This window comes from Aythya ferina, assembly GCF_964211825.1.
Source record: "Aythya ferina genome assembly, chromosome: 4".
NCBI classification, from domain to species: domain Eukaryota; kingdom Metazoa; phylum Chordata; class Aves; order Anseriformes; family Anatidae; genus Aythya; species Aythya ferina.
The window spans coordinates 6268266-6280350 of NC_140300.1; the positions used below are offsets into that span (position 1 = coordinate 6268266).

Here is a 12085-nt window from a genome sequence, read left to right on the forward strand (position 1 = left end):
CAAGGAAATAATTGTCTCCTATAAAATCCTAATTTACTTACACATTCTCAGCATATGATGTTATTTTAGTTCCACTGAGAAAAAACTTTGTGCTCTCTGCCCTCGGATCAAGATCCTTTCACAGCACTGTTTATCAAAACCTTTAAGGGAAGATCCTTTATTCGTTGCAAAAACTTTTGCATGTTCCTTCTGCCACCGTTCTCCCAATGTAGATTGACATATAAGCGGAGCAGTAGCTTATATATCTTGTAGAAGATCTTGTTTAATGTTAAAGCTATCACTAATTTGAGTTTTTTGTTTGTTTTTTACAGTAGTGTTGTTATAGAAATTAGTTTGTTCTTAAAGGTAGAGCAGGGGATGTCTGCCTCAAAGATGGACAAGGGATTGTTAGATTACAAATCTAAAGCCCTTGGATATAGTTCATGCTTTACAGCAGAGTCATCCTGATTGTCTCATCTGTTACGGATTTCTAGGCACAAAGTAGTCAGGAAGCTCCCGAAGAGGAAGAGAAAATCGTTGATGCAGAAGCTGATGAAGGGGATGGTGATGCTACAGAAGCGAAACGGAGGAAGAACCAGGAAGAAGAGGTAATGATTTCATAGGTGCTCAGCACTGCACTTGAATTCTGCTTCCACTGTCCTGGTCTGAGTTTGGGAAGGAAAACTTCTATTGAAGCAGAACGCCAGCAAGAAAGCCAGTAATAATACAGTAAAAGGCATAAGGAGGTCTCTAGTCTGTGCCGATCAGTTTTAATTTGGATGGGGGGAGAAATCTGTAGCAGGAAACGTGGGCTGAGACTTCCGATGATGTGCTTATTATGGCTGAGCCTGGTTGCTGTAGTTAAGAGTAATACAGAACTGTGCAAGTTAGAGATAAAAAGATCTTTCAGATTTTATCCAAAGCCTCCTTCTTCAGCTATTGGATAGATGTGTCTGGCAATCAGATTGTCTGTGCTGTAGTTCCACTTAACTTTGTCTTGCTATTTTCACATTTTTTCAGTTGTGTTTAAAACTACAGTGCAGTTGTTACAAATATTCTGGCTGTGCATGTTCATTCCATGCTTACCATTTCGTAATTACTGTACAAAGGATGGTCAGCTGCAGTTTTAGCAAGAGTAAAATCCTGAGGGATTCCAGTCATCAGAGCTAGATTATGGGGCTTAAAAAAATAAATAATAATAATAATTCTGCCATGGTTGCAATAAGCTATAGCATCCATGGTTGCATTGAGAAATAACAGCAAGAGAAATAGAGACTGAACCGAATCCTGCTGTATTCTCTTTGGAACAGGATTACATTTTCATTGTGTCATAGGCAAGGTACTTGCAACTCATCTGTCAAGAATATTCATGAATAAAACTGCTTCATAGTATGTTTGTTTCTGTATGTTCTCTGGCCTGCGTAATTACAAATTGTTCTTTTAGGTTGATTATGAGAGTGAAGAAGAAAATGCAGAAGAAAATGTTGCTGAGAATCCAGAAGATGAAGAGGCTGAATCAGATAAAGAAGAGGAGAGGGCTCAAGGTGCAGATGAAGGAGATGAGAATGGAGCAGATGGTGATGATCCTCAACATCTTTCCTTTATGTCTCAGACTAAAAAAGAGAGAAATCTTTTACTCAAGTCAGCAGAAATGCGAATAAATGCTGTCCTGAACAGTCACCCGTCAATACAGGATTACACGTTTGACACTGAAAATGAACTTTGGTGTGAGGTAAGATGGTGTTGCCTGGAAGCAGCTGTGTGTGGCTGCACAGTGGCTGCCCGTAGCTCTTGTAACAGGGCTCTCTTAGTGGAGTGCTGCTGTTTTGTCTCATCAGCAGTCCCCTATTAGTACAGCAGAGTGGAAGTGTGTGCCTCAGCACAAATATTCTTCTTGACGCAGTTATTTACAGCTGACTTTCAAAACCCCAATGAAACTTTTTAAAAAGACAACTGACGTGATTGTTTATAAGTAAATATATTTATGACTATAATTCCAGTCAGATGTTTATGTTCCCAAAGCACACAATTAAAATAATTCTATTTGACTGCTTTTTGCCTAGAAAGAAGTAGGTTCCTGAACCTAATGCTCAAGCATTTTTACAGAAAACCACTGCTTCTGTTTTTTTCTCTTTTTAGGTTTCATTGACGCTTCCACTGATGAAGGTGTACTTCGATCTCTCCTCTTTGCTTCTCTCTCTGGCACGGAACACGGTCATCCATGAAGTGAAGGGCATCACCCGGTGCTTGTTGAATGAAAGTACCAATAAGCAAGGAGAGAAAGAACTCATTCTGCATACTGAGGGGATAAATCTTGCAGAGCTGTTCAGATACTCTGATGTATGTAGTCTATTTATAATCCTGAACTGGAGTGATCTCCTGTGCTCTACAGAGAGGGGGTGGATGATAGGTGTTAGCAGGGTTGATGTGAAGCCTTTTCAGCTCTTAGGCTTCCTTCCTTCTCCTTTTTCCCCCAGCTGCGTTCAGAGTTCAGTGAAGCCTTTTCTCAAGGGTAAATTGCAAATTGTTTTTTTGTGCAGCAGCCCAGTATCTAATGACAGATAATTCCACACTGTGCTTGTAACTGTCTCTATAAATGTTACTTGAGGGAGTTCTTCCATCTAAATGAATTGCAGTACTTGGAGATGAATAGTTCTGTTATGCCATCTAGCCCATAACTCTACAAATAGAGGATTGTTTTATGCTACGTATTTTCTACTGCTTTTGTTAAAAGTTCTGGTTGGCTGAGACAGACTGGGCACTACATTTCTTGGAAGACTTTAACATGTCCTCCTGCTGCTAGGAATGGTTAGTTGGTTTGTTTGTTTTCTAAACTCAGGTCAGTTTTTTCTGTGCTGAATTTTGATTCTGATTCGGGTAAAAACCACAATGACCACTTGCTTAAAAATAAATCTCCAGTGTCGTTTTTGTCCCTATTTGGCTCTGAGCTACTGTCTTGTTGTGCAACTTTTGGTGGTGTTTAAGCTAATGAAAGGTAGAGGGAAAAAAGCTATGCTAGCTTGCTTAGCTTAGCTTAAGCTATTTGGAAAAAAATAGAGTAGTTACTGTGCTGATTTATATCTGTGTTTTGTTTTTTTTGTCTTCCAGATTTTGGACCTGAACAGGCTTTATTCCAATGATATTCATGCCATGGCTAAGCATTACGGTATTGAGTCTGCCCTGAGGGTCCTTATAAAGGAAATAAAAGATGTGTTTGCTGTATATGGTAGGATTTGTTTGTATCTTTGAAGATGGTCTTTATTATAATTGCCACATTGCTCACAGTTATGGCTCTTCGTTATTTCATCATTCTGATGATTATAGTGCCTTCCGTGAAGAAGTCGTTAGTCAAGTTCTGTTTAATCTGTAGAAAATTCACTAGACAAGGTTGAATTTATCCATGCATCACAGATTTTTTTTTCTATTCCATTAATGTGCAAGCTGGAAAGTCCAGAGGAATTAATAATTAACATCTGAGGAACCTGAACTATGTTAGACCTGCACAGTGACCCTGAGAATAGAATTAATCTTGCCTCATTCTAGCTTTTTAACGATAAGCGTCTAGGCTCCTTCTATAGTTAAGCTTATAGTAGTTTCTAAAACGATAGAAACTGCATTGATACTGCATTGTCTGAAGGTTTGTCCCTCTGCATTATTGAGAGTCCCAGTTTAGGGAGGCTGCCTGACTTGTTAAAGCTTGGCAGGTTGAATTTGCCTTAAGTGAGCTAAGTCACGCTATGAATTAAACTCTTGAAAAGAGGGAAGATGAATGCAGTGGGAGTTTTAGCAACCAGTTTCATCCAACAAATTTTTCGGCTGGCAGCCCAGAATGGTCCAACCTCTAATTGTTCAAGAACTGGTAGGTAAATGTTGACAGAACTGTTAATGATCTCCCATCTCTCTTGACACCGCAGTGTTACTTAAAAATAAGTATTGTTTCTTTTTAGATTGAACGTTTTTGTTTGTCCATTTTTTTTGTGGATGCCTAGCATCTCACACAGAAAAGTACTGTTTTATATTAAAATGAGGAGCACCCAGCTTGGATATTTGAGGGGAGCAGCTACTCCAGCTACATACAAAGATTTGCAGCCACCAGAAGGATGTTAAAAGAGATGTTCTCCATGTTGATTAGATCCAGGGGATTAATTTAGATCAGATTTCTTTTTAGAAAAAAATACCTTAGCACTTGAGTGCTCTGACGATTGCTCTTCCCTGTGTTCTTAGGTATTGTGGTAGACCCTCGGCACCTTTCACTTGTGGCAGACTACATGTGTTTTGAAGGAGTTTATAAACCACTGAATCGCTTTGGAATCCAGTCCAGCTCCTCCCCTCTGCAACAGATGACGTTTGAAACCAGTTACAAATTCCTGAAGGAAGCAACAATGATGGGTAAATGGTTTAGTTTGAACTATATCACTGCAGAATTTCACATATGCTTTGTTTTCATCATAAATTTCCACTATTTTGAGTAATGTATAATTGTGTTAGAAAAAAAGGCCAGAGGCTAACATTTTAATTAAGTCCTTGCCTAGGAAAATGTTCCAGACATGTTTAATAAAATTGTCAGTTTAAATGAAGTCAGCTCCCACATGTAATCTGTGGGGTCTGTGATTCCTGTCTTTAAGAATTAGATAGCCTTTTTTTATAACAAACCTTAAAACTGTTACGGTTTGTTACAGCAAAGCCTTAAAACAGACTATTAAATCTGCCTTTTTCTGTCTCTGCTTAGACCATTAAAATTGTCATCTCTGCTTGGTTTTCCTGTCTCTGTTATAACTCCCATGTTTTCAGCTCTTCTGCTCTAAAATTGCCATTTTATTGTGAGAACAGTCTTCCTGGTTGTTAATTTGATTTTGGATTTCTTCTGCTTTGTAGAACTTTACTATCTTTAGGGTCCCCCCCAAACGCAGACAAAGGCTCAGATTCATTTGGCTGATGGTAGGTTTCTGGTGCCATTTCAGATAACCAAGAATGTGGTGGCCTTTTCTGGCCCCTCTTTGCTGCTCTGGAAGTTGTGCAAATCTCTTGGGTTCTCTGCCTTGTCCAGCAGACCATGTATCTGCTGGATTGTGGTCCAGCAGACCATGTATCTGCATGCATTTAAATACCTTTAGGGTATTTAAATGGCAGTAGACATCTGTATTTAGGAGTCCCATCCAAAGAAGTTATGTTTTAGGTCTCTCACTGAACACTTTGATCTCACATTTTGGATATTAATTACACGACCTTTTTGCTCTTGTTTTTTTGTCACTTGCCTGTTGGATGCTCCTTCTTGGATGCTCCTGTGCCCCCATTTTGTAACCTAATACAAATGGGAAAAGCTGTCAACGCAGTCTCTTCAACTAGTGTCTTAAGCTTCCTGGCACAGATGTCAGGGGCAGAAACTTTTGTCACTTAATTCCTTTCTCTTAATGCTGTTTTGCACCTTGTCTGGGAGGGTAACTTTGGGTTTTACAACAGTATTGCTTACCAGTGACTTAGAAATCATCCGAAAATCAGAAAGGAAAAGTGTAAATTTGGAGAAAAATGGAGCAGAAGAGGAAGATTTTTGCACAGTTGCTTTCTCAGGATGTACATTGTAGCTCATGTTGATTTAGAATTAAGATAAAGGTTTTGTCAGGTGAAACATGATTACATTTACGGATAATATCACAAATAAAGACCTGAAGTGCATGCTAATAGAAGGGCATGGCGAATTTGCAGGAAAGCCGCACTGCTTGCAAGTGCAGGGATTTATTGATTTCCCCAAGATGGAAACCAAGTCGTAATGTGGATTACAGCAGTCTGGATCTAATTTGCTTTAATGCAGCTGATAACTCCAGTGTATATTTAAATAGATACTGTGCCCACTTACAGCCTCAATCAATAAGACAGAAAAAGGAAGGGCTGCGACCACGGGGCACTGCTCACAGAGCAGGAAGTGCCACGAGAGCACAGTTGTGACCCAGCAGATTGCTGACCAGGATTTGGTGCGAGAGCACATCTGCATCGGAAGTGAGATCCTTCTGGCTGTTTGCTCAGAGAATAACTCTCTGTGAACGTCACATGAGCGAACGGGACAGTTACGTCTTTGACCTAACAAAGAACCTTTTTTTCCCCCCCTTTTCTCAGTTGACACACATTTAGGAGCAGCGGTTTACTTGTACAGCTGTAGCTGAGATCCAGGCAGCAAGCACACACCATACGCTGCTATGGCACTGCACCTCCCCCTGCATCCTCTGTATAAGAAAAAGTTAGTTCATAGTAGAATAAAGATGACCCAAATTTACCAAAAGTTAAACATTTATTTTTTTAACCACTTTTCCAACGTGCTTTCCTAAAAAAAAAAATGGCAGCTTGCTGATATTTAGAATGAATGAAAACCAGCCTGGTTGCTTTAAAAACAAAACGAAACAAAAAAGCAAACAGTGAAAGTAAAATGCAGCAAGCATTGGCCAGACGTGTCATCTGGAGAGCTTCCAAATTTCTGTGACAATATTTCGCTACAGTGAGTAACCACAAAATCAAAGGAATTCAGGGAATGTCTCTCCAGTGAAAAGTTCTCTTCGTATCTTGTCAGAAGGATTTAAAATCCTTATCAAAAGGATTCACTCTAACAAAGAAAAAAGGCTCCACGGGAGAAAGGCAGCAAATGAAAAGGGTTTCTTTTTGGTTTTGCTTCACTGATGCATTTTGTTTTTTAAGCAATTTATTTAATCAGCAAAATGTGTTCACTGGAAGGTCAAATCTGTTCTCTTGGAATTGGGAGTGTATTATCTTTTCCTGCTGAATAGGAAGAATTTAGAAATGTGCAGCCTAGTTCTCTGCTTATACACAAAGATTGGGAAGAGAAAATTGTTGTAGGGAGAGGCAGGAAGAGTTTTTTGGAGCTCTGCTCTCAGAAATATAAATTCAGTCTGAACAGTAGGTGGCAATGCCTTTCTGAAACTAGGGAGGCTGACCCAGATGAGTATGTAAACTCATCTGAACCAGATGAGCATGTAAAATAAACTGCTTTCTTTTCAGCACTGACCTTTTGAGAAACCTTTGGAAACATCCAATTTGACTTTCTGAATTTTGTTGTAGGTGCTTACGACGAACTGAGATCGCCTTCTGCGTGCCTGGTGCTCGGAAAAGTTGTTAAAGGAGGGACTGGTTTGTTTGACCTCAAGCAACCGCTTACATAGTGTTTTGTCTGTAATTTAAGGATTCTGCTTAAAGTATTCACTGTAAGGTGAATATGTATGTGCCTACAGCATCTGTCACGAGCGCACGCACTGTGTTTCCAGTTGTCTTCCCTGTGCCAACAGATGTGTTAATCTGGCTACCTGATGGACCTCATCTATTTAATGGAAATGTTCGCACCTACAGGAGCTGTCCCTTGGCCCAAAGAAACGTTTATTTACTGTTCGTCAGTGTAAAAAAGGGGATTATTGGCTTACATGGAAAAGAATAAGATGAAATAGACTGGCTGGGGTTCAGACAGGCTACGCAACAGCCTTGGCAGGCAGAAATCAAAGTAGAATCTGTTTATGCTGTCTGAATGTGTGGGGCAGAATTCCATCTGGGTGAGCGGTGCCAGTTGCCACGTGGTTCTGATACAGTCGATTTCTTTATTAGCCAAAGACAGGACCTCAGAACTTTCCTGGGTTCTCCACCCATCTTCCAACGTCTGCCCTTGCAGCCTCTTTGTACGGAACAGATCCTGGCACAGCGAGAAATGAGACATTTGTAAAGGTTTTTAATCCTTAAATGGCAGCCTGAGCAGCTGTGACAGTGACTGTACAAAATAGTCCTGTGCGAGTTATTAAAACAGAGTTTTCAAAATATTTTTGCTTAAAGTTTTATATCAAAAAGGATACTTAATAAATGACATTACCAAGAAATGTTATAGACGTGGTGTTTTGTGGCTGTGTTACTGAGGGAATTTTGTCACGCGGCCAACAGCCATGGCTTTGATGTCTGCTAAATAGCCGAGAGCTATTATCGGCCCTTCAGAAATCAGACTTTCTTGCTTACACATTTGTTTTAAATCAGACTGAAATGTTAAAATTCTTTGGAGTTTGCTCACTACCGTATGGGTGCATTTTCTGACTGGTTTCAACCTTCTGCCATTCCCCGTGGTACCCCTGAGCTAGCAGCTAAGTGCCAGGGCTGACTTAACCAGCTGAGGAGCTCCTGCTTCCAGTGGAGCTGCACTAAAGGGATTACATCAGACAGTGGGAGACGTTGGCTGGGGATTGTGAAAGAGCCTCTGTGGGATATCTCGATTGACTCCGTTCTGCTTCAGACCCTTAAAACTGTGTCAAATGCACTGCAAATTGCACCGAAGCTCAACAAATGCATTAGACCTGCAGTTCTCTGGTTTCATTCTGCAGATCTCTTCACCAAAGCCTTCCTTGTGTCTCTCTCCAGCTTTACCACCTGCTCAGCATTTCTCAAAAGTGTGTCATCACAGGAAGTAATTACTTGGATGCAGTTCTTCAAATGGCGAGATGGGAAGGAGCAAACGTAGTAACGAACGGCTGTTAATTTCAGACTGCAGCCTGCAGTGTTACAGACCACTCGCCGAGGAGTATCCCTAAGAGGTGTTCACAGTCCTGCTGCCAACACCACCTGTGCCATGTTTTCTACATGGAGATGGGGTGTTCAGCTCTCTAAAGAGCTTAATATAACTCATTCATCCAAGTGTTCCTATTGCCTCGAAGTAAAACAAAGAGGTCGTTGTGATTGTGTGGTGGTGATGAGCTGTCCTCGTAGCTATGGAGCCATGAAATAAAGGAGAACCTGGTGGTTTTATACTTAGGGTAAATCCAACGAGAGGTTTTGCATATTTGAAAAATGGGTATGCATGAAATGATTCTGAAGAGGTGGTGGGTCTTCTGAGCGATTTGAGGATGTCCTTTTTGAGGCACTAGCTTCCTTTTCTGTTGCTGCTTGCTTCTTCTGTGGTGAGAAGCGCTGCTGTGTGCTGGTGGAGCAGCAGCCAGCCAGGTGCTTCAGGGAAACGAGAGGACACCAAGTGAGGTGCTTGTAAATGTCACATTCTGAGGAAAGATACCGAAATGCTCATCCTTCAGTGAACGTTGTGTACCAAAGAGCTGGTTCTTGGTCCCTGTAGAATCCATTTAGCAGAAAACAGTGATGAATTGGGACAGCAAGCATGCCACCAGGCTACCTGATAGCGAGGAGACCTTAAATAGAGCCCTTGGAAAGTCTGCTCTGGCTGGGGCTGGGTGAGCCAAGCTTTGCTTTCAGTTCTGAGCTGTCTTTAAAATGTAGGTGCAGGCTGGTATTTCTGATCCGTACTGTAGTAAGTCAGAGTTATTTCTCTAGGAAAGCCCCGGACAGTACAATCCAGACCTTAACTGGTGGCTGCTGAGAAGAACAAAGTAGGTGGCTGCTCCTGGGGACAAAAGGGATAGGAGAGAGAATACGGCAGGGCCTCAGCTGTGTGTAGGGATGGAGAAACCTGCAAATTTTGGCATGTAAGTGGGGTTGGTTTACGCTGTGATTCTTCATGCTCTCTAGTGGAAGAAGGGCAGCTGAGGCAGCAATTACCGCTAATCCGTAGGGTGAGCACGTTGACCAGAGCCTCGACTGCACTTTCTTCTGAGACAGAAAGAGTTTGAATTTTCTTGACATTCGTGTGTGCAGAAAATAGAAAGAGAAGCAGTGTCTGGCTTCCTGTGCTCAGAAGACGCGGTTTCTCTTCGTAGGACACGCAGTTAGTTCTCTGCAGCTAGACCTCGCGTGTCTTACAGTTTTCTTCTTCCTTGCTCCTCACAACAAGTCCTGTTGCTGTACAGTTCGTTCTGAGGATGTGAGCTACCTGCCCTCAGCCTCCTGTGAGGGGGCTCTCATAATGTTTGGTGCTCTTGCTGCTTTTGTAATTGTACAAAACAGAGAAGCAGGGGCACTTTTGGAGTGAACAGCCCCTAAGAATTGGCAGTAGATGTGAGTTCCTAGAGGAGAGAAGATCATGATTGAAAAGATGGAAGAATGTCTAGAAGGCCACTTTAGAGGTTTTAGAAAAGGATTAAGCTTTGCAAATATTTAAATAAAATAAGAATCTGTAACTGGGATGGCGCACACACAAAGTGCCTTACTGCTCTGGATCAGAATTCAATTCAATTTTATTTTTTTTCTGCAGATTTCCTTTTTTCTGTTTTCTGTCTTGGTTCTCTCTAGTGGCAGATGAAGCTCAATTAGTAAGAAGTGGCAAAGAACCACGACAAACAGCACTGGGAACCCCTCCTGCTATTTCGGACTGCTTTCCGCAGGCTCGGTTTGAACGCACGCTATTTCCAAGTCTTTCTTCAAATGTCTTTGACTTCGTGATTTTCGCAATTATCAGAAATAATGCAAGACTAGTACTCAATAGTCAAACTTTGACGATTTCCTGGGGTTTATATGCTGCACTTCCTTTTGGAGGTGATTTCGCAGTCAGATGCAGCTGGCATTGCAATGCTTTTTCCAGGGGAACCAGCCGCTCTCTTAATCATCTGTGCTGTGTGGTGCCAGGTTACCCTAAGACTGTGAAAACGCAACGAGAGAAGAAAAAGTAGCTTACAGAGTGCTTCCTAAATGCGTTCTCTCCATTAACAACACCGTACGGTCCGTCTGGCACGCTGAAGGTTTTATGTTTGGCTGAGTGTGCGCTCCAGGAATTGGTAGGTTAGCATATGCAGATGTGAAAGCTGGGGGAAGAGGATGTAATAGATTAAAAAAATATATTTAAAACTGTAGTGAAAGGAACTTGTAGTTAGTGAGACAAGAAGGAAGTAGCAATCCTCAAAAATCTGGGAGGTCTCTGCATTGTGCTTGCTTTGATGTGTCCTGGTTGCGTGGTGTAAAAGACCAACCCACTGGTTCAGATTTGTTGCAGACAAGACCGGGCTAACAAAGATTTTCCTTTTGTTGGTAACATTCGATCAGTTTGCCTTTATTTGTACAGCAGTTGGGAAATGAGCCACGTTGAAGCTTCATAAATCACCATCAGAGGCGTGGTCTTGTCAGGACGCCATAAAGAAATAAATCCAAAATCGGGCAAAAGGAATAGCTGCAAGTAGGAATTAACGCTGCTTTCATCTCAGAAGCGAAGCTGGATATTGGAAAGCAAGGAGCAGGAAAGTTTGTTTGCGTGGTGGTTGTGCTTGTGTATGGCAGTGACAGAAAGCTCTGAAAGATCTTCCATCACCCGGAGCCTTTCTGGCACAAGCAACCTGAAGCGTGCTGGTAAGCTCTGAGGTCTGGATGCTAAATCCTTAGCAGATGAGCTCAGGGTTTTGGCAGGCACCCGGGCATGTGGCACCTCGGGGATACTTCGCACAGGGTCACGCCGGGGTGGCCGGACCACACGGCCAGCTCCAGCTGGTGCAGGGTGGTGGTGGGGTGGAACTGGGTGATCCTCAAGGTCTCTGCCAACCCAAACCGTGCTGAGACTCCTGAGGTTGTTACACGTGGTTGTTCCTAAAAGCCCAGTGTTTGGAGCAGGATGTGGGAGGCTGGATTTCGGCTTCCTGTGGTGCCCCGTGGGGATTCAGCCTGCCTCCTGAGCACCCCAACCACCAGCCTGAGGCCCAGCACGGGACAGGGAAGCTTCAGTTTTCCTGCTCGGAAGCTCCCTGCTGCTGCTGGAAGGAACACACAGATCGTAGGTTAGGAAAGGGAGGAGTTAGTTCCCTGTTCCCAGGGGAAAGTAGGGAAAATGAGGCCATACAGTCCCTTGGGCTTTCTCGGAAGATGAGAAATCTTTTTCCTTGTGCTGCCTCATCCAAAAGGGGAGGGAGAAACCCAGCCTCTGGACAGGATTATGGCAACCTTCTTTCTTTTTTTTCTCTCCCAGGGTTTGAAGGCACTCTGCTGGGATGTGAAAGACGAGGGCTTGAGGTCCCGCAGGCAGAAGAGGGTCACTGAAGCCCGGTGTTACAGATGAAGCTCTGACCCCTAGGTGAGGCAGCCGCCCAGTTCTGTGCTGCTCCCAGTTTGCTCCGTAGCCTCGTACTGGTTTGGTGAGAGCCAGAGGATGCTGCTGGTGGGAGGTGGACAGTGGTAGAGCAACACGAGTGCCTGGATGCTGAGACACTGGGGTGTTCGGGGGTTATAATGGGATGTTTGGGGGTTA

The 12085-nt window shown here is 42.7% G+C and overlaps 1 protein-coding gene across 1 annotated transcript in view; it reads left to right on the forward strand.

Annotated features, from left to right (window-relative positions):
- POLR1A (RNA polymerase I subunit A) overlaps positions 1-7851 on the forward strand; it is a 32329-nt gene extending 24478 nt beyond the window's left edge. The window contains exons 29-34 of the mRNA XM_084517989.1: positions 474-587; positions 1424-1711; positions 2119-2319; positions 3088-3205; positions 4204-4368; positions 7045-7851. Coding sequence (XP_084374115.1) covers positions 474-587; positions 1424-1711; positions 2119-2319; positions 3088-3205; positions 4204-4368; positions 7045-7145 — 987 coding nt within the window. The 3' untranslated portion in view covers positions 7146-7851. The remainder of the gene's footprint in view (positions 1-473; positions 588-1423; positions 1712-2118; positions 2320-3087; positions 3206-4203; positions 4369-7044) is intronic.
- The last annotated feature ends 4234 nt before the right edge of the window (positions 7852-12085 follow it).